The sequence below is a fragment of the Thunnus thynnus genome, chromosome 8, assembly GCF_963924715.1.
Source record: "Thunnus thynnus chromosome 8, fThuThy2.1, whole genome shotgun sequence".
Classification (NCBI taxonomy): Eukaryota; Metazoa; Chordata; class Actinopteri; order Scombriformes; family Scombridae; genus Thunnus; species Thunnus thynnus.
Window position 1 is genome coordinate 27,350,933 of NC_089524.1, and position 22,668 is coordinate 27,373,600.

The 22,668-nt window shown below is 40.0% G+C and overlaps 1 protein-coding gene across 2 annotated transcripts; it reads left to right on the forward strand.

The window, feature by feature from the left end:
- The first annotated feature begins 345 nt into the window (after positions 1-345).
- On the forward strand, positions 346-21,788 carry reps2 (RALBP1 associated Eps domain containing 2). 2 transcript variants are annotated; one of them, XM_067597677.1, is made up of 19 exons: positions 350-906; positions 7,490-7,613; positions 8,078-8,253; positions 9,681-9,789; positions 10,181-10,287; positions 10,396-10,537; positions 10,630-10,693; positions 11,571-11,739; positions 11,865-11,918; positions 12,193-12,271; positions 12,554-12,607; positions 12,998-13,055; positions 13,171-13,307; positions 13,584-13,645; positions 13,802-13,891; positions 16,440-16,526; positions 16,626-16,759; positions 17,985-18,090; positions 20,525-21,788. In XM_067597677.1, exons 1-19 carry the CDS (start codon positions 727-729, stop codon positions 20,591-20,593), a joined length of 2,001 nt encoding a protein of 666 aa, XP_067453778.1. In that variant the 5' UTR covers positions 350-726; the 3' UTR covers positions 20,594-21,788. The 2 variants fall into 2 exon arrangements, with proteins under 2 accessions (XP_067453779.1, XP_067453778.1); XM_067597678.1 differs by lacking the exon at positions 13,802-13,891 and having other exon boundaries at positions 346-906.
- Positions 21,789-22,668: the final 880 nt, after the last annotated feature.

The following is a 22,668-nucleotide window of genomic DNA, read 5'->3' on the forward strand; positions in this document are numbered from 1 at the left end:
CTTGTGATACTTAAAGTACATTTTGCTGATGAACTTCTTCACTTTTACTCAAGTGGAATTTTGAGCAAAGGACTTTTACATGTAATGGAGTATTTTTACATCGCTGTATCGGTACTTTTATTTCAGTAAAGGATCTGAATACTTCCATCACTACTGATGAATATTAACTTAATGCAGTGACTTCCAAAGTGGAGTCATTCACAGATTTAAGGTTCACCTCAACAGAGATATTTATTTATTTATTTATTTATTCGTGTGTTTTATATTATTTTATCACTGTACAGTTGTAGTATGAAGAAGCTGATCTGAATGTTTATTCTATGACCTCACTGCCATACAATCAACCACTCAAGCATAAAAAAACACTCAAAATAACCTGTAATAGAGTGATCCACTGGAGGAAAAAAAAACAAGAATTGAGTTATTTTATTATGGGATGGACAAATAAAGCAGCCCCTTATTTCACAGACAATGGCTCCCTCTTCCTGTGCTCTACCGCCCCCAGCAGGCGCAGGACGGTACTGCTACAATCAGCCATAATAGGCGGTAGGAGTGGATGAGCCTGAGCCGAACAGGCAGTCTGTCTTCACAGGGTACACTCTTGTCGGAGGTGATACCGTCCTCCGCTTGCCAAACCCCCTCTTCTGACTTGAAACAGGAGCAGGATGTATTGATCTGTTGGTTGTAGTGCTTCTCCGGCGGATCATCCATGCGTCAGCGCCGGGAATGGATCAGGAATCCGGTGTGGCGTCTGCAGGGAGTTTCATCCCGCTGAATGAACATGAACAGAGATTTTACTCAGGTCTCCACGGCGTGTGCCAAGCTGACACCTCAGGAAAACTGTCGTCCAGCAAAGTGGCAGAGCTGTTCAAGGCGTCTCAGCTACCTCCTGAATCCCTGCATAAAGTGAGTGTTGCCTCTGTGCTTGGTCATCACATGTTATCTAGTGTGTGTGTGTATATATGTGTGTGTGTGTGTGTGTCAGGGGAGCTGCGGCTGCTGCTCACTAAACCTCAGTGATCTGCAGGGAGACACACAGCGCGGTATAAATGCTGAGCCTGTGGTCTCCAACATATGATAATGAGCCAGGAAATTTCCTTTGTGAAATGTCTTCCTGACGTTGTTTGTGTGTGTGTGTGTGTGTCTGTGCGTCACAGAGAGGTCGTCCACACCTGCTTTCTGTTTACCCTTCTGACACACTAAAAGGCAGCCCCTTTACTTACTGCATCAGCTGTACACTGGTCTGTGTGTGTCTCCTCACTACACTAAGACATACTGTATATTGGATGCTTAGGTTTAAGGAGATAGGATGACAAATGTCCTCTCAGTATCCAAACAAGTGTAGTAAATGTGTATGATACTGTTCACATCATAATTATTCTTAGTTAGTTCTAATAATTAATAATGAGCCTGGTTACTATCATAGGGAGAAGTATTTCTAATGTGTTAAATTTTCTATTGAAGCTGTCATTGAATCATCTGACAGGTTTAGGTCTTTTTAAAGGACCCTGAGGGGATTAAACATTTTAGCCAGTTTACTACAAATCACATACAGTATACTTTACATCACAGCCAACAAGGGTTTCAGCCATATGATTATTTTGCATCAGTGATTGAGTTGTGTATTATTTTCGCAGTTTTGTCTCTAAAATGTTATAAAATGGTGAAAAATGCCTATCAGAGTTTGTAGAACCCAATGTAGCCAATTGAAATCATGTTGTTTCCCCCAGAATTACACTGAACGTTAAAACAAGACTGTAACTTTTGACTTTTGAAGAAATAACACAATTTTTTTTTTTTACTCTTACAAATGAAAAGTTGATTCCATTAGCTATAAAATGCACCTTTTGCAAGTTTTGCTGCTACAGCTACTACTGGTCTGGCATGACCAGTTGCTTAAGGTGGTTAATGTTAGCTAATTTTAGCAAGATATTGCTATATAATTGACATTTGACTTTGTGACTTTTCTCCACTTTTGCACTATGTTTTAGAACATCCTGTAAACGCCACTCATGGCTATGTTAGCTCTTCAGCAAAAAGTACATAGTCACTTTAAGTCTGTGTTCATTTTTGTGAAGGTTACATTGGTGATATGAGGTAATACTTATAATAATCAGACTGCATGACCACACAATGATATTGTGACCATGACATAAATGAATACAGAGCTGATGTTCATTCTGATTACACAACTCATGCAATTTTCAAAAGGCTGCTAATTGATTTCCATATGATACAGGAAGGAATGAACTAAGAAAAATACAATCAAATATCTAAGACTATACAGCATTTTTAAAAAATCAGCAAAAAGGTTACACATGATTTGTAGTTGAGAAACTAAAACTTGTAAAAACACATGCATGCTCCTTTAAATTTCCACCCACTATTTTACTCACTGATACTTTCAAAACCTTGTCATTCAAAGTCAATTCAAACCTGGTAAAAACCAACTATGAGATTTTTCTGTACAGTCTCATAAATATAAAAACATTTCTATTCATTATTTTCTATGAATGAGCTGCTTGACAGTACACACATTAGTGATGGTAAACCGTTTTTTATTGACTCTAAAATACAGCAGAAGCACTAAGTCAGAGTCATTTTGCTGACCCATCACAGAGATATAAACACATTTTTCCAGCTCAGATGAACACAGCAGGTTGCGGCCTGTGTTCACACCACCCACAGTCCCGAGGGGTCGGCTCCCAGCGACTGCAGCCTATTGTGTCTCTGTGTGGTGTCAGGAAGTTTGGCATTGAGCTCTGCTTCCTTCCTGTCCGGCTTGGATCGCCGCCACCACACGGGGGTGATTGACACACAGCCTTCTGAGCTGTGTTTGGCCCTGCTGCAGGATGCCTGCAGGATCACTCTTGGACTCGCTGCCGACTTCTGGGTCATTATGTCACACAGTATCAGAGAATCATAAATAATGCTTTTCCTCCAGTCTACATCATTAGTTGGGAGTTTCTGACTGTTGATCTTACTTGGCTTTAATGTAAGTTTTACTGTGAATACAGCTAGTATTTGTCAAAACAAGGGGAATCTTCCATCATCTACTGAATGTGGAAGTGTGTTTTGCTGATTCATGATTGATCTAGAGTGAGCAGATTTACTGAATACGGGTCGTTACTGTGTGTCTAACCTGTGTTTGTAGCAGATAAGTTGTAAAAGTATGCACTTCTTCCTGTTGAGCTGTGATTGCCGTCAGAGAATCCACTATTCACTCAGAGAAAGGCACAGCTTCCCACAAATTACTCTGCAATGAAATCAATTGTTATGCTGGTTACATGGACTTCGAGTGCGGACTTTGGGTCATGCTGACTGAGATTGTTCTCACTGCCAACCAAGCACATGTTTCTCGTAACATTTTATCACATGAACATAACAGCCACAGCAGCCATTTGGACTACATAGTGGAAGGTTGAACGTTTAGTGGGATGCAACACACTTGAAATTGTCTTGAAATTTGGTGAATATCCCATAAATCTCTGAGCTTGAGATGCAGTTTTCAGATATGTGTTGTTGACAGACATTGCTGTGGAACCTGTCTGGTTGACTAAAGGTGTGGCCTCACAACTAGCAGAGCAAATCCGGACCTGACAGTGCCAGCGTGGCTCGTGACATTTGCTCAAAAGCACAACAAGCACATAGATCTTGGTGGGATCAGCTATATTGTTTCATTCTATCAACATTTATCTAGCAATGATCCACTACTTTCAGACTGAAATATCTCAACAACTATTGTATGAGTTGCCATGATGTTTTGTACAGACATTCATGTTCCCCAGAGGATAAATCATGTTGACCTTGGTGACCCCTTGACTTTACTTCTAATGCCACCAGCAAGTTGATATTTTTGCCTTTTAGTGAAATGTCTCAACAACTATTGCATGGAATGTCATGAAATTTGGTAAAGTTGTTTTTGTTGGCCAGAGAAATAATCTCAGTGACCTCAGTGACCCCCTTCTAGTGCCACCATGAGGTTAACATTTCTGGTTTTGAGTGAAATGTCTTAACAACTATTGGATGGATTGTCGTGATTGTAATTTGTTGCAGTCATTCATGTCCCCTTGAGGATCTGGTGAACCCTTAACTTTTCATGTAGTGCCCACATCAGGTCAAAATCTCCATTTGTCCAATACTTCATATAGCTACATTAAATACTTTACTATCAGCCTCAGTGGTACTTTGTGTTTAGTGTTAATTAGCAAATATTAGCATGTTAACACACTAAACTCAGGCTGGACATTGCAAACTTTATACCTGCATAGCTTCAGCACGTTAGCATTGTCATTGTGTTCATGTTAGCATGCTGACGTCAGCATTTGGCTCAAAGCACTGCTGAGTACAGCATGGCTGCACGGCTGTAGACTCTTGTTTTCAATCTGGTAAACATGAAGTATGTGCCATCACCTATGAGTTTTTGTATGTGGTATAATTTTGCTTATTTGTTATTTTGCATTGTTGAATAACAGAATAGTTTAAGATGATGTGCTAAACAGGCTCATGTGTGTCTGATATCCAGCATATTACAGTAACATGGCAACCATTCAAACTTGATTTCCTCTCTCACTTTATCAGAAGGACATATTATTTATTCATATCTGAAACGTCATAGCGGTGGTGACATTATGTGCACTGAAATGTTTTTGACAGTTTGGCGTCTTCTTAAAATAACTTTCCCCCTCTGGCTATAGATCTGACCTGCCAGTCTGGTTCCTCAAGGCCTCCACTGGTGTTCCCGAAATTATCTTATCATTTGTCTAGTTTCTGCTGACCTCATGCACGCTCACGAGCACCGCAGACCTGACCTTCACTGTCTGCCCAGCCTCTCACTGGCCTGTAGTTGTTTTGCATCCCATTTATCTGTGAAAGCTGTTGAATGAATACAAGGCAAGTCAAGCAGAAATAATGTCTCATAAGGCGATATGAGCCGCACGGACTCCACCCTCCCCTCAACCTCATTAGACATTGAGGATTAACAGCACTGCTGTCATTTATATTTCATAAACACATATCAGCAAACATGCTGTTGCTCCTCCGTGAACAAAAAAAAATGTCTACTAAAAAGTGTGTCAGTGTAGTTTTGTACAGTATTGCACTGACTTTTGGATCTTGTATGTTACTGAAAAAAACTGTTAGTGTCAGATAAGCAGTGTTGATCTGTTGTTGCCATAAGAAGAGCATGAGCTGTCCGTGTTGAAACTAAAACAGTCCAGATGACTTCTTATGTTGTCAAAAAGACTTGAGAAGACTAGCTCTGGCCATATTGCTTATAGTTTTGCTTTTCTAAATGGCTGGAATTAACACAATTTAGAGGAGGGACTGTAATAATTATAATAATGTAATGATGTAAAATCTATATCTGAATGAGAACTTAAGTTAATTGTCAATTAACAGCAAACATCTTCCTCTTTATAGCATTGATGATCAAGTGCTGCATTTTCAGAAAATTTGACCAGTGTCTGGTTCTGGTTACAGTTTGAGTGGTAGCTGCAGTCACCAACCAACCAACCGTGTAGAGCAGGCAGCTGCCTTTGGGCCCCTCGGCATCAGGTGGTCTGTGCAACAATTCCACTTTGGTAATTTGATTAAAGGAATAGTTCAACATTTTGCCAAATGCACTTTTTCACTTTCATAGCGAGAGTTAGACAAGAAGATTGATACCACTCTCATGTCTGTATGGTAAATATAGTACTGCTAATGTCCATATGTGACACAATCCACTTAACAACACATCCAGAGCTCACCATATAATAATTACTTTTATAATTTAATTTCTACTAAAACTGAAGTGTAAGAACAACAGGTTGGGGTTTTATGTCGAACATGACTTAGTATTTGTGGTGTTATTTGTTGTATGTTGATCTGTTTCAGCTTCTATGAATACTTCTGTGAGGGATTCAGTGGGATTATCAGAGTTGCTTTGTTTCAGTATTGCATTTACATCATGTAGTAAGAACCACATGTGCCTTTATCTTAACTTTCAAGAACTTGGTTTTCTCAATGTAAAAAAAAAATCTTGATTGTCCAACATAATCCTAATCTTCTTTGCTCCCCCAAAGCAGCCATAGTACCTCTAATCAAAATAGAGCTGCTGCTGGATAAACAGCTCCCACTGTTCTGCTTATCCTCCACATAATGTTTCTTCTAGCTTTATTCTGTTTGTGGAGCCCATAATGTTGTTCTACACGTTGTCTTGATCACGGTGTAAAATAATCACATTTGGTCCTCGCTAGATGATGCTACTGAAAAGAGGCAGACGCTGCAGGCAGTATGAAAGATGAGATTTATCAGGGTAACATATTGTTAGAAGTGAATCACTTTGTCACAATGTTAGAAAGTTGTTTAAAGTAATTTCGCATGTTTCAGTAAAATCGTAATCTTTATTGTTCTAATAACAAACTGCCTAAATCTACCTGTCCATAAACAGTGTATTTGTCCTTTTGATTTGAGAATTATTTGATGACACTTGTAATTTAAATATTCATATGTACAGTATGTACAATTCAATTCAAACCCTAATCAAGCACGTTTCCCTCCATCTATTCATTCTTCTGTTTTTGTTGATTTGATTTCCAAGAGTGTGCTGTTGAACATTATTTATACAACAGAATCAGTGTGTATTTTCTGCTGAACATAACTGTATACAGTATATTTAGAGTAAGGGTCTTTTCCAAGAAACAGGTTTACTAAGTTAAAAACCTGGAATCTCAGAAAAACTGGAACAAAGATGTAAAACGGCCTGTTCTGATTTATCCAGATAACTCAGTAAACCTGAATCACACACTAATAAGTACTTACTAGTAGTGTTGTGTTAATATAATTGTTAGCAGCTGTAAATTGGACTTGAAGTAAAGTGTGCACTATGTTTACTGTCTTAATACTGAGAAATGCTGATAAAATGTTAACTGTAGATAACTTGTCAGGAGTTACTCAACACATGCTGCTCATTTTTACTGAGCTGTTATCATCCTATATAGAACTCTGTCAGTTTTGGTGGAAACATTTCCTGATGCAAGTGTTAGTAGCCTATATTCATCAGTCAACGCTTATTCATGTTGTATAAACACAGTGAAGTGTTTAAAACAAAGTGAAATGATTTATGATTTACTGATGTTAATGATGCTCACACAATGTGAATATTTCACTGCGATGAGCATTGCAAAGTTTAACAAAGTAGCTTTTCATTTTTTTTCAAATTCTTTTCCAACAAGCGGTGGTTATGTCACGAATGTTACATCTGCAGTATAGAAATGACAGACTTTAACTTGAGAAAGATTTTTTTTTTGAAAGTTCAAAACAGAGAGAAAACATTCTGTCACACTCTTATATCTTTGAAGTCGTGCTGAAGCCACATCAAACGCAGCGAGTGGGAAGATGTAAGGAGGACGTGGAGGGCCTAGGGAAAAGACGCTATCTAATTGCATCATGGGAAGCGTGAAAAAAAAAGTCCTACCAATTATTCTAAACTTGTAACTTTTTTCAGGTGACTGAGGTGTGTGGGGCAAAGCGTCTGGGATACTTTGGTAAAACCCAGTTCTACGTGGCCCTGAAGCTGCTCGCTGCCGCCCAGTCTGGTCTGCCCATCCGCCTGGAGAGCGTAACAGCCAGTAAGTCTGCTGTTCAGAGAGGAGGCGTCTTACGAGAGCAAAGGGGAATCAGGAGATTATCTTTAACATGCCAGGATTTGGTCTAATCTGGATGAAAGGGGAGTCGCGTGGAAAGGGCTAAGTGGGTTTGCCCTTATTACAAGAGCGCACACAATCAGTCACACCCTGGCCAAAGGGAAAATCTGTTTATTACATAGCACATGATAGCCTACTGGATTATTAGATAAAGTATGTCCAAAATTGAATGTTCACCATGGTGTGGCTCACCTCAGGAGAAGAAGATCATCCTGATTAATTCCCTCAGTCTAATTCTAGTTGTGTGAAAGGTCATCAAACAGGAAGCTGCTGATCAGACAAGATTCCAAGGAAAAGAAATAACGTGTTTAGGAAGCTGATCTACTGTAAAATCATAATCTGTCAGTAGTATTTAAGAATCAAAAAGCATCCTAATTTCTCTCCCGTAGATCTACCTCTACCCAGATTTGTTGGGCTGAAGAATGAACCGGAGATGCGATACCCCACCGTCCCTCCCGGCATAGATGGTCAGGGGGCTCAGTGTGGGACTGCACCCGGTCCTGTCACCCGGACTCCAGCAGACAGGAGCACCTTCAGACACTTGGAGAGCAGCGTAGAGAAGAAGGTAAGAGAAATGTTGACTGCCAGCTCTCCAATCAGCTCAACAGTATGTAGTTGCGACGAGTTACTCTCTTGACGCTTGTAAGAGACACAATGGATCATTGTTAAGATATCTGAGAACAACACCCAGTGGGTGCTACTATACCAAGGAAGTGTTTAGAGTCGACCAAGAACGATGCACTGAGCAAAGACATTCCACTCTGCTACAACAATCAGAGCAGAACTGACACGTTGATGAGAGATAATAGGTGGACGAGCCTCCTTCAAGCTGCCGGACTGGCTACAAGTATGCAAACACTTGTATGCAGAAGAGGGACTTAATGATAACTTGATGTGGATGCCATCCCAAGTTGCACTGCATCATCAGTCACATGATCACCAAAATTGGATGACTGTAGAGTGGGCAAAATACCACCTTACTTAGAAATGAATGGCATTAATTGCTCTTTAGTGCTGGTCTGGCACTATTTTAATGCTGCATATATCATAAAACGTTTTGTTTTTTTTGTTTACCACATGCGTGCCCTCATAAACTCTGTGTAACAAAACAGGATTAAGTATAATTTTGCCCTCAAAAGTTGAACATGGGGGTGTCCTGGTGGCCGAGTGCTTAATGGACGAGTTCACAATTTTTTGTCTGTCTTAAAGCAACAATCAGGTGCACAAATGAACATTGAAATGTGTTTTTCTTGCTGTAATCATTCCTCCTGTTCATACCGGCCATTAGAAGATCCCTTCATAATACACTTACACTGTAAGTGATGAGGGACAAACAAAACATCTTTTAACAGCCAGTATGAACAGCAGGAATGATTACAGCGAGGAAAACCTCTCTCACTGTTCATATGTGCACCTGACTGTTGTTTTAAGACGTAACTGAGAAAAAGTGAACCTGTCCTTTTAAGATGCAAACTATATAACCAATTATATAACCAATAATCAATTCAGGCCGAGGATCTTTGTTGCATGTCATAACCCTCTCTCTCTCTCTTCACATTCGCTGTATGCATGCTCGCTATCAAATAAAGGCAAAAATGTAAAAAAAATATATGTTGTAAAACAAAAGGAAGATGGCCTGAAATAAAAGAGCTTACAAGAACATAACAGTGACTATTTTCCCTCCACCCTCACAAGATCTCAATGGAACACGACACCTTTTGGCATGAGATGGATGATGAGATGGGACAGGCAGTTCATAACATTAATGTGCCACTGAAAAATGTGCACATCTCATGTTAGCATGTGTGGTCCCAGATACATGTCAGATTGTTCATAACATTAATGTGCCACTAAAAAATGTGCATATCTCATGGTAGCATGTGTGGTCCCAGTTGTCAGATTGGCCATTGGGGGGGATTAGCTCTTCTTTCTATGCACATTGGCTACATCAAGATTTGTGAAATAACAAATATTCTGTCCCTGTATTGGAAGGAGCCTTGGTCCCCCCCACGATCACCATGCAGTTCACCACCTCGCTCTCCGCTTGCCTACCGCAGCTACCCGTACACGAAGCAGAGGAATGGGGCAGACTCACAGATGGGTATGACGAATTTCATTTCAATAATAGCGATGCACACTGCAAATATACATTTTTGTTGTTAAATTTTGAAAGATCGGTTCTGTTAGATTAGTTCCTCTTTTAATGGGCATTAATTCAGAATGCTTAGACCACTGAAATACTGCAATGTACACGTGTTACAGTAGCCATGTATTATGAATTTGAAATGAAAAAGATGAGGTTTTACTGCATCTCTACACCTGCTCAGTCCTCCTCTCTTTCTTCTCACTTTACTTTCTCCTGGTCCTGATCAGTAAATCTCTAATTCTCTCTGATCATATTTTTGAGCCGGTGTAATCGGTAGGAAATGATTGCATGTTAGTCTCAGGTTTCTCCTCCACTAAAGCTGTGTTTTTCTTTCCCCATCCCTCAGCCTATGAGAGCAAACCTTCCTCACGGCCAATCGTTCAGATGGAGCAGCACTCCTCGCCCAGTAACTACGGGACCAAACCCACTGTGGAGCATCCTGCTATGGCTCAGGTACAGATGGAATTTTTAGAGCTTCACGATCACATAAATTGTTCATGTTATTAAAAAAAAGTTTATATTATAAACCTGCTTCCTCTGCATTTCTGCGAATCTCCCCAGGCTTCCTCGGCAGAGAGGCTGGACCAGCAGGGTGTAGTGGACTACTCTGACGATGACCCCTGGAGGATCACAGAGGAACAGCTGGAATATTACACTAACCAGTTCAAAAGCCTGCAGCCCGACCTGGGGGCTCTCATCCTGGGTATGGACGCCCCCCAATGCTACTTCTTTATACACTGAAAAATCAAACTTTCAAACTATTTTACCACTCAGGTCACTCTTTACTTTTTCCAGGAGCTGTTGCAAAGAACTTCTTCACAAAATCCAAGCTCCCAATACCAGAGCTCTCCCACATTTGGTGAGTGCTGACTCATAGTGTTGTGTGTCCTTGCTCTGTTCTGGGGTCAGTAAGTTAGGCGTTGTATCCTCAGCAGGCCCACTGAGTCAGACAGAGGCCTCATTTTAGAAGTGCAGAGTCTTCTCTTCCTCAAACAGAAAGGTTTATTCTGAGCAGTTTTGTCATTTTTTGCAACAAAGGAGAATAAGACACATAAAATTTGATAGGAAAATATAAATAAATATGCTCCTGTATTTGAAATTAGTAAATAGGATGTTACTCACAATCTTAAAATACATCTTTGGGAAGTAATCTTTAGGTTTTCTTAGATGAAAAGATTGATAACACTGATGATATCATGTCTTTATGCAGCCAGGAGCTAGTTAGCTTCAGCAAAGACTGGAAACAGGGTAACAGCTAGCCTGGCTCTGTCTGAAAATAATAAACTATGAACTAAGATTAAACAAACTTGATATAACATGTTAATTAGTGAGCTTTAGAGGTGCTGCTAGGTGGATTTGAAACAAGCCAGGCTAGCTGTTTCCCCTTGTTTCCAGTGTTTGTGCTAAGCTAAGCTAACCAGCTGCTGGCGGTTATCTTAGCTTAGAATGACATGAATGAATTAACAACAGCATATTCACTTTATAACTTTATAATATGTCATGATTTTAGCTTTCATTGTTAATACATGTTGGATATTAGCAAGTCTGCAATACTGAAAGTGCTGTATTTAAAAGTTGCCAAGGTGTTTCTATGCTATATGATAATACAGTATCATGTGCAAGAGGATGAGTAAAAAATGTTTCTTATGTGATATATTAGTGATAACCTGAATGTAATAATCAGCGTTATTGTAGGTTTTGCAGATATGCTTCATCTTTCCAACTGATTTTTTAAGGGAGTTGAGTGATGTGGATAGAGATGGAGCTCTCACTTTCTCTGAGTTCTGCACAGCCTTTCACTTGATTGTGGCGCGCAAGAACGGTTACCCTCTCCCCGAGAGCCTTCCTCCAACCCTGCAGCCAGGGTTTACACAGCAGGAAGAGGATGTACCGGATACTCCTGAAGTAAGGGAAACAGCCATGGATCCTGCTGTCTGAAACATGCATGTACTGATCTATCCTTTTCTTTGGTTTATTCGATAGTCTTACATCAAAATTAAACTCTTTTAAATTGTGCTTTTTTTTCACAGAGTGCAGAGCCTCTTATTGTCTTTGAGGATGCTGAACCGAGACCCAGTCAGATGGTAAACCAAATCCCCAGACCCTCTAGTGTCAGTTTGAAGTTATTTAATGTGGAGTCCCTCTTTGGTGCCTGTAGGGGGCACTAATAAGCTTAATATGAAATAGCTCCATCTTCTGAGTGCATCCTCATCAACATGCTGAGTTTAGAGCAGAACTTTAACCTCTTGAAATGCTTACACATGCAGTCTTTACATCATGTCAATCTTCGCAGGCAGTGATGTCATGGTGATGTGATAAAATAGCAACTTCTACATTTCTCTCTTGTTATTTTTTTAGGATCGGAGTATGATAGAGAGGCTCCAGCCGAGCTCAGCCCCGACTAAACAAGATGTGAAAGAGGAATCCTGTAAACAAGGTACAATCAGATACACTATTTTCACGTTATTATATATTTCACGTAAGTAATCCAAAAAACTAAAAAACATTAAATTCTAAAGTAAACCTCAGTAAAGGAACAACATACCTAAATGCATTTGGAAATTAACACATTTCACTTTATTTTTATATCATTTCTATGCACAAAATAACACACTGGTGCATCTTTTTCTTCTTAAGAACTTTATGCATGCTGAAACCTTCAAATCTTCATATAATGTAGTCAGTCCTACAGCTGATGTCTTCAATATTGTGTCTACAGAAACAAGCGTGAAGAGGGTGACAACATCTCAAGAGAAACAAACTCTACAACTTGGTGAGAGGCCAGGTTGTTAATTTTCACATGGGAAAATTAAAGCAAATACTTGATGTGTCACAGGTTTCAGATACACATACCTCATTACTCTTAGCACTCTCACTGTGTGGAACGTCTTTCCTCTTTTGTCCTGAAAATTCCTGGTTAACTGAAGTGTGATTTAGTTGAGAATATAAAGTATTCTGTGAGCACGTGGCAGCATGTCCGAATGATTTCATATATTTTGGTAATAAAAATAGCAGCAAAAATGACATAGATAAATGTATGTGGTGACGATTGTGATACTTTACACATGTGAAATGACAGTTTGTGGTTCCAAAGGGAAGTAGCTGCTTCTCATATACAGCAACTAATTGTCAACTCATATATTTAATGTATTCTTCCTTACAGACCGTGTGCCTCGGCCTCAGGACCTCGACCCACAGATGAAGACAAAAACTAGACCAAGGTGAAAATCAACCCGTGACAACACACTAATGAATTAAATAGTATCCCACACTCCTGAGCTGCTCATTAACCTCATTATATGCTTTGTTTTTCCACCAACGTGGCCTCACCTCCAGGTCCTACTCCAGCACTTCTTTCGAAGATGCGATGAAGAAGGCAGAAGAGCCTCCCACCCCTCCACCTCGACCCCAGAAAACCCACTCCAGAGCCTCCTCACTGGATCTCAACAAGCTCTTCCAGCAGGATGCTCCAGGTACAATTCCCCGTCTTCACTCAGCTTTTCTCACAATATTAGTTTTCTAACACAGTATGAGGCGCCTGGAGCTGCGGAACATTATGCAACCAAGTTATTGTGTTTGGTTTATGACAGTTCTCCTTTCATAGTAGAACAAAAGGGGAAATGGAGATATGTGTTTTATATTGTTCAGTCTGAAATGTGAGAGGCTCACATGTTAACAATAAGAGGGTAGAATTAAAGTATAGCAGCACTAGTTTATAACTTTATAACTGAATTTCTTCTGGATTTTAGGGGTGAAAAGTGGATGGTTGCCCCCTCCTCCAGCCCTCCCTCCTAGACCATCAACCTCACAGGTAAGTCTGGTTTGATTACAGAAACAATCTAAGTTGCTCTGATATCAAGTGAACAAAGCCTTTGTTGTTTCTGTGGCTTCCAACTGTATAAACATCTCATAAATTAATGGTAAAAGAAAGCTTTGGTTAATCAGTACCAACCACCTCTCTTGTCAGGTTTCTCATTTTATCAACGCTTCAGACAAAACTCCTCAGAATAAAGTGCAGCAGCCAAACTTTGCTGACTTCAGTCGCTTTAGAGAAGAGGTGAGCATAAAATCTGCTTTACTTCCAGATTTTTAATTTGTCTTGGTTGAATTTTGCAAATGTAGCAAGCAGAAAAAAAAAAAAAAGATTTCTGCAAAAGTAAACTCCAAATTCCATCCCCGGATTGTCAGCGCTTTCCATTCCCCCCGATTTTCCACCTTCCATCTCAGACGTGTGTCACCTATAGGTCACGTTTGTCATATATACGGGCCTCTATTTCAAGACACAAATAAACTCAAAGGCTATGACAGCGGTGTACATCAAGGCCTGCTCGGCTGTGGACCGCAAGCAAGTGAATATGTCAAGGATTTATTTATGGCTGAAGAGACAAGTCGAGCATTTAGTTTAAGCTCTTTTCAGCCTCATTCTCTTTGTCCTTTGTCTTTTCTGACACTTTTTTCTGTCAGTTGGGTGTATTCCTGTATCCTGTTACATTGCACAACAATCTAGTACATGTTTAAGACTGGTGAACATGTCAAACATTTTAAAGATTGCAGGATATATCATCCTCCCACAGAGGAACTAAATGAAGTTGATAGGATGGAATTTAAATGTCAAATAAAAATGTATTTGCCATTTATGTGGTGCGCTCTATGAATCCTACTCTGACATGTGCTCTCACTACATGTGCTCTTGGATTTCTAACCCCATTGGCCTGAGCAGTATCACCATTTCTCTGTCCTCCCACAGGGTAACTTAGTCGTAATTAAAACCAAGCGGGCTGGATGATCCCAAATGTGGTAATACCTTGTGTGTGTATATATATTTAACTTAGTAAGACAAACAGAAACTCATACCAGCGCAAATTCCTCAGAGAGACACCAGTGAACTATAGGTGTAGTTAAAAATAGCTTCCTTAACATAAAATATGTCAATCTTGAGTTAAGGGTGAATATCTGATATGAGCTTTTGCAGGGAACTCTTGGGAACAGTTGAATTTGCAGTTATGGCGTGTAGAAAAACAATCTCACATCTGCAGGCATTTACTCTTCATCCTTTTCAGTTGTTGCAAGACAACAATTTGCATGTGACTTGTTAAGTTGAATAAACTTCTTTGTTTTATTATACTTCACTTTCTTTTCATTTACTTTACATCACTTCTACTTCAGTTTCTTTACTTAACTTCACTTTGCTTCACTGAACTTTTAATTCATTCTGCTTCACTTTCTTTACCTCACTTAGCTCAGCTTACTTTCACTTAATGTAACATAACTTGACTTGACTCCACTTCATTTTTCCAACTATATATTTTTCAGTGACCACAGACATGTTAGGGTCAGTAAGAAGAAACTACAGAGCAGTTGGTGAGACACTGGGCAGGCAGCCAGGAGGGATGCTACTGCCGCTATGACCTAAATACCACATCTTTGTATTTTTTTCCAAGCACAGCAGATCTAAATACATGTATCTGTCAGTCATACTACCATCCACGCTCACCAAAGCTCACTGTCTCTGCCAGAGAGTGGAGAGATTAGGCATTGATCCAGCGGACAAGTTAACACATTCAGACAGGGAGTAAAGTCATCTCCTGTCTTCTTCCTGTTGTGTTCACTGTCTCCGTTCATTGTGCACATTTTAGCACGATCACCACATGGTGTCGATACTGTAACTTCATTTCAGCTGGTTACTTATTTCAGTTAAACGAGTCCAGCTGCGACAATGACGGCACTTCTTTAGTAACACCAGGCCTTCACATTGCTGGAGTGAAACAGCCGTGACCTACGGCTGATGTGACCACACATGCAGCTGATGGAGCTCCTGCAGTTTATTGCCACAGTAGCAACTACTACACTACCTAAAATGTTTCCATGCTGTGGTTGTGTTTCAAATCCAGTGGTGCAGTGAATCTTGCGGCCAATTGTTTGTGTCTGCTTATGAGTCAGTTGCATTGCTCAGCAAAATAGATTTTTAGGTTTCTTGGGTACAATTTACAGCAGCAGCATTAGCCTGTTTAAACCATCAGGAAAGCCTAGGCATTTCAACTGCCACCGCAATGGAGACAGCCAGCTCTTAGAAATGAATAGATCAAATTCACGAAATCCAACATTAACAGATGGGAAATACTGTAGTGCAGAAAACGTACAGAAGGTGCTGCGAAGTAAGAAATGCCGTCAACTTTCTAAACGACTAATCTTGCAGTTTGTGCTAAAAGTGCTGAAATTAAGAAATTGACCTTCATGTGTAGGACCTGCACTGTTAACCTCTTTGCTGAAGGAAAGCAGGTGGCGATATGTTATATATTGTATCCAGAAGAGAATAATGGCTGAAATGCAGCAAGGAGATGCAATAAAAGCAAGTTAGAGTAATCCATCATGGCTGCCCCTGAGCAGGCAGGAAGCGGTGGCAGGAGAGCACTAGATCGTGGTCCCCGAAGGGAAGGTACTGATTTATCCCGGATGAGGGCAGACACATTTCATTCTGCCTGTTTAGTACTTCTCTTATATCATTTCACCTCATCATGACATCAACACCTTTACGCTGGCCATCATTTTAAGTAAGAAGAGTTCTTTTGGTGCATAGCTTACGTGTAATTTCTGCTGTCTTGCAGGAGGAGAGCAGTGTGAAACCTGAGGAACAGAGTCCACGTTCTAGATTTGCTCCAAGTACTGAAGACTTGACAAATGCTTCGAAACAGGTCCAAACCACTCACATAGACATGCTCGCTTTATTGTGTTATAGTCTATGTCTCTGTTTCAGTACGCAGGCAAATGTTTTATTTCTGTTAACTTTTCAGGAAGCAATCAGAGTTTCTCACAGTCAGGCTCCGCAGAAGCCAGTCCGCAGGAAATACCACCCTGAGAGCCAGAACCTGGAGCCAGTACCTCCACCTGCCGTGACGTTTCCTCCCCCCACCAAACCCTCTCAAAAGTCAGTCAAACATCTGACTCTTAAATCCTAAAACACAAACAAGTTCACTTTTCAATCAAATCTGATTCGATTTGCATTTCATTGAGTAGCTTAAATTAGTAGTAATGGATAAAATTAATCTGAGCCAGGAAAGAAAACTACACATTTGTAGAGTGGCTCATGTTAAAGCTGCACTCATCAACATTTCTATATGCAACAACAATAACAATGAACAAATGACTGTGTATAATGTGAAAGAGATCACTGGTATAGATGAAACCACAGATAATTAATACTCAACTCTGCAGTTCCTCACCGCTCTTTAACTTGTACATTTGTTGTTAACTTTGAGTCACTTATCTACTACTTATCAGCGTCACTTTTAGCCACAGCAGGCAGTTGTTTTCACTGTAAAATCTTCATCTTATCTGCCCAGCATCAAAACGACAGACAGACAAAGTTAGGAACTGGCTAGCGAACATAATGGAGCAGTTGGCAGCTAAAAATTCAGATATTTTCCTTTTTTTTTGTTTTTTTGTTTCTTAATGCTCCTAACGCTCGTAAATGTTGAAAAGTGGTGGAAAGCTAATAGTGCTAAAAGGTGAGTGAAAATTGGTCTCAAATTTGCCAGCTTCAAGTCTAAGCCAACTTTATAAGGTGATAAATAAAAACATTTTGTTTACAGATTGCTGAATAACACCTATGTGGCCAAAAAAATCACTTAATGCAGGTTTAAGAACTTCTTAAATGTTTTCTGTTTTATGTGTTCCAAGTTGATTGTTAACCCCTGAAACCCATACAGACATTAAGGCACTAACCCTAACCCCCTGTAATGACTCTAGCACATGTGCTTCTGTCTCCTTATTGACCAGACAGCTCATTGAAACTGTCAGTGCAGTAGAAGGTGACCATCAATAATAGTAATGACTGCTAGCTGGCTGTTTGATTGATGTAAAGCCCCAGTGCTTTGCTCTGATCCCTTTGGTTTCTACCATCTCTGAGTGCAACTCAGACTCATTGTTTCTGAGTTTGTTCATTTTAACTGAAGACTTAATCCAATTCCAAACACTGTCCTTAGACCCCCTGTAAGACAGAAACAAATAAGAGATTGTTGAGGAACTGGTTGTCCAATTATCTGTACATTCCCTTAGGTTATGCTTTGTACTGGGTTATTTATGTTAAACTATTTTATCTATGCAGAAAATTAACTTAAAACCCAATAAAAGCGGATTGAATCCTCTTTCAGACTGCTGTCCAGACAGAAGAGGGAGATCCAGATGGCGATCCGTAAGAACAAGGAAACCAACGCAGTGTTGACGCGTCTCAACAGCGAGCTCCAACAGCAACTGAAGGTCAGCCCATCTTCTATTTCTGGGAGCACAAGACAGTTTGTATATGCAGTACTAGTGCACATGCATTATTTTGCTGATGGTAGTGTGTGTCCATGTGTGTGAACGGGTGTGGACTACATTAGTGGCTGGCCACAGTGACTTTCTGACATTCCCTGGCCTCTGCCTCCTCTGGGACTCTGTGAAATGGGAAAACCAGCTCCACAGCGTTTAGAAAACACTGTGAAAGGGTGCATAGTTGGCACACAGATCGTAGCTTTGAGTCTGACAGCTTGATAAAGAACAGGGACTTTTCACCACAAGTATGAGAGCTTGATAGTGTTGATGTTAACACTGTTTCGAAAGTTCTCGATTGTGTGTCAGAAGTTGAATTCTACCGCTCCTCAACCGAGTGCAACAACAAATGCTCCCGCTGGTGCAAGTTGGTGAAAAACCTCTGAGCTCAACTGTCTGCTCTGCTACCCATCACTCATAGTTGAACTAATGGCACAGACTGAGCTGTTTGCATTGGGGGATCTGCCTGTGGCACACGTACTCACATTTGGAACACATGCCGCATGCCTGTCATTCTCCTCGTAAATGATCCAGTAGTGAAACCTGCACGCTCACATGCAGCACTTTTATAGCTTTTAATACAACAGAGACTAAAACTAAAAAAAGAGAACTGATGTAGCAACTCGTAGCCTATTTCAGGCCGTTCTCAAATATCATGCAGAATCCAAATACTGTATGTTGGCAGTTTGATTTGTAGTTTTTAAGCTCTAATAATTGCAGTCTTCTCACGTGTGTACTCTAATCTAGGACTAATTCTACTAGTTCCTTAAAGCATCTGTGGAATTTTGCAGAGAAAGGCATATGTGTCTTTATATAGACTCAGCCCTTGTTGAAATACCAAACAGCCACTGGCATTCACAACTGTCTTCTTCAAAATAGAGCTTAGGCCTGTCAGGCATCCAGCTACAACAGTGTGTGAGAGGAAAGAAAAGAGGCTGAATGGAAAGGAATAACTCTGCCGTTACTTTTTATGAGTACAATTTCGAATAAAGATTAAAGCTATTTTGTAATATTTCACAGGTCAAGAAATTCTTAACAGACACGCCACAGATCTAAAACTAACAATGTTTGCCCTTTAATCCAAAATTGGTTATGGACTGTCAGTTTTAGATTAGTATTTTTAATCTGGGGGCGTAGTGTCTCCATTCTCCACTCCCTGCTTTGCTTAACTTGGAGCTTGAATGCTGAACATTTTCCACATTCACATAATAAACTATTCCACGTGAGGTCGGTGGGCGTGGCCTTTCCTCTAGTGGACAGCATATTTTACATTTTTATCCCTACCACTGGCAGAACTCAGAGAAGAGTTTGTATGCTGTACATTTTAACCTAACCAAGTTAACTCATATTTTGGGGTGTAATGAATACTTTAGGGGATTAACATTGTTATAGACCATCTTTACCATGGCAAACAAAGCAAATAGCTAGTTCAGGCGCTCACATGGCATACTCTCCTCACTGCACCATATATCCAACTCATCCTTTTAATCATGGGGGTGTACATAAGCCGTCAGTGCTCTGCTCATTCTTTTGCTACCATGCCTGATGCCTCACTGCTCACCTGAAAGCTATGCTGTTACTTAGTGCTGCTTCTATTGCTACTGCTAATATAGCTTTTCAAAAGCCACCTCCACCCCAGCATCCACCTGTAGGCTCTGAATCTCTGTTCCCCTGGGGGGGTGGAGTGGTATCGTCACTCCCTGCTGTGCTAAATTTGATGCTTAACGCTGAACATATTCTACATTCATATAATTCCACATGAGTTGGTTCACTCAACTGACCATGTGGCCTTTCCTTTAGTGCCACCCTTAGGACAAATTTGACATTTTTGTATACTGCTCATTATGTTGAACACTTTCATATTTTGGGGAGTGATGAACATTGTAACCTTTTAAAGGTGCAGTGCGTAGAATTTAGTGGCATCTAGTGTAACGGACTTGGCAGAAATGGAATATAATATTCATAAGCATGTTTTAATTAGTGTATAATCACCTGAAAATAAGAATCATTGTGTTTTCGTTACCTTAGAATGAGCCCTTTATATCTACATAGGGAGCTGATCCTCTTCCACAGAGCCCGCCATGTTGTACCGCCATGTTTCTACAGTAGCCCAGAATGGACAAACGAAACACTGGTTCTACAGAGGGCCTTTTGTGTTTTTCGCAATTTTCATGGCCACTGTAGGTTCTCCTTTACGCTTGGAAAGGGAGGTTTAGGGGAGGGGTAGATGCCACTTAATCCTACACACTGGTCCTTTAAGAGCAGCTAGCGGGGTTTTAATCTTGTTTTAGACCACCGTTACCATGGCAAACAAAGCAAACAATTTAATTACTGCTTGAGGTGTATCTCTTCTTCAGAGGTCATGTGTTCTCATTGGCTACAGGTGGTTCACCAGGAGAGGGTCACCTTGGAGTCCCAGCTGGAGCACCTGCGTCCTCTGGCCTCGACGTGACTGAGCCTGAAGTCCGGACAGAGTCGCGCTCACGGCGCTTCACCGGGACAACTGTACAGCAGTGTCAGTGAATGTTTGAGCAAGTTGTTTCTTTTGTGATGAATCCAGAATAAATGGAAAAGGGCTGATGACGGAAGCAAAGGTGCATTGTAGACTCAAGAGATGTGACTCTTCAAGCTTACTTACTTACTTTTAATGATGTTTTGCAGGATTAAACCATGCATTTTTTAAAATCTCTGTATGATATGCACATGTAAAATATCCTGTTATTGACTGTGACATTCTAACTTGTTTCTCTCTTTTGAGTTACTGTTCCTCCCATGAATCTTTCCTTGCTTACAACACATGTCAAAGTTTGTGCACATATAATCATTACTCAGATACATGTTTATGTTCTGTGTTAATGACGTACTCTCATTTTTCAGTTTTTGTATACAGTGCATATCATGCATATCAACATATGGTCAAAAGCAAGTGATGGTGCTACAGATTAGTTTTTGAATCTGATTATTTTTTGCACAAAAAAAATGCACATTTGCAAGGTTGTACTTAATGTTTGCAAAAGCCACGTTCAATATGAGTTGAATTTAAATTAGCTACATTTCCAGCCAGCACACATGACTTTGTTGTCTGGTGACAGACTGTAGCACTGGCACTTGTGGCTATTAGGACACTGAGGAATGTTGACACTTTTGACACTGGATTTGTATAAAATATGTACCTTTTACTTGAAGATTTGCTCCATCTTTAATTGAAACACTGTCTGTTTGAAACAAAAACTTTTGATTTTTAAGTGAAATCCCCTCAGTTATTTCCACACTACATCCGTACTGTCAAAAAACCCACTGAAAACCAAACCAGCATTAACAGTAAAAAGCTAAATCAATAAATGAGCACAATATTCCTCTCATGTTTTGCAAGATAGATTTCAAAACAGCTGATGTCTGGATAAGCAGATGTGGTTTTGATTTTATCTATGCAAAGATTTGATGCAATTTAAGCTTATTTTAGACCATTTTTTTTCTTCACATCCTGATTATTAATGATGATAAATGACGGGAATGATACTGACTTGATACTGCATGTTTGCTAAAATGATGTGAGCATTGGAGTATGAATTAACCTTAAACCATGCACAACTGAGCTCTGCGCTGAAGACAATAATCAAACTAATAAATAAAGTTGTCTATTTTTATTGCCTGTAATCATTTTATTACACCTTATTATACAAGAGAAGCCCATCTTCAGTCACTAACTAAGCATAAAATGGTATGTTTTATTCTTTTAGCACAAGAGACAGACTGAAAAGAGATAGTTTCATCATGTGTCCAAAGTCTTCTGTGATAGCTCTTTCACAATGCAGCATGAATGAGGGCAACCTGCAAAAGCTCTTAAATTCTCAAATTATGTATTTCCTAAGAGCAACAAGAGAAACCTCTTGACTCAAATCCCAAAAGCATATCCTTCTTTTCATTTCACAGGCCCCAAAGTAGGTGACATAGAACATATTAACAGATGTATGAGATGTCATCTTCACATCCTGAGTATGAGGGCAAAAAAAAAAAAAAAAAAAAAAGAAACAGACTGCAGGCGTAACCCTCTGGCTCTCACGAAGCAGCTGTGCTTTCTCTGACACAGACACAACAACCAAAGGTCAGGCTGATCACCACTGATGGCTGTATTCCCAGACCCTCCGCCACTGCCATCCAAAAATATCCACTGACACACTTGGCTCCCATTTATACACCTCACACACTGATATGCCCATTTCTCACTCATTCATGTTGCATTCAAGTGCTGTAACAAGCTACTCTGATCATAACCAGGGACTTATTTTCATGTTATAGTCATGTCCTGCATGGTTGATATATATTTTTCCTCATTCTTCCTGAGGAACAGCAGCATATAACTCATATTCAGGATCTGAAGTATTCTGCTGAATTAAATTGAGCCTAGCAGAGGACTGAATGAGTCCTTGCGGCTGATTGATATCGCAGGACATTTTTCACAGAAAAAGCAAAATGAAACAGATTCTCAAATCCGAATCTTCAATCCAAAGAAAACAGCTGAGCAGC

Coding starts and splice junctions, on each gene's coding strand:
- reps2 (XM_067597677.1), top strand. CDS start 727: ATGGATCAGGAATCCGGTGTGGCGTCTGCAGGGAGTTTCATCCCGCTG. Junction 10,288..10,395: donor AGCATCCTGCTATGGCTCAG/GTACAGATGGAA, acceptor GAATCTCCCCAG/GCTTCCTCGGCAGAGAGGCT. Junction 12,608..12,997: donor GAAACAAACTCTACAACTTG/GTGAGAGGCCAG, acceptor TCTTCCTTACAG/ACCGTGTGCCTCGGCCTCAG.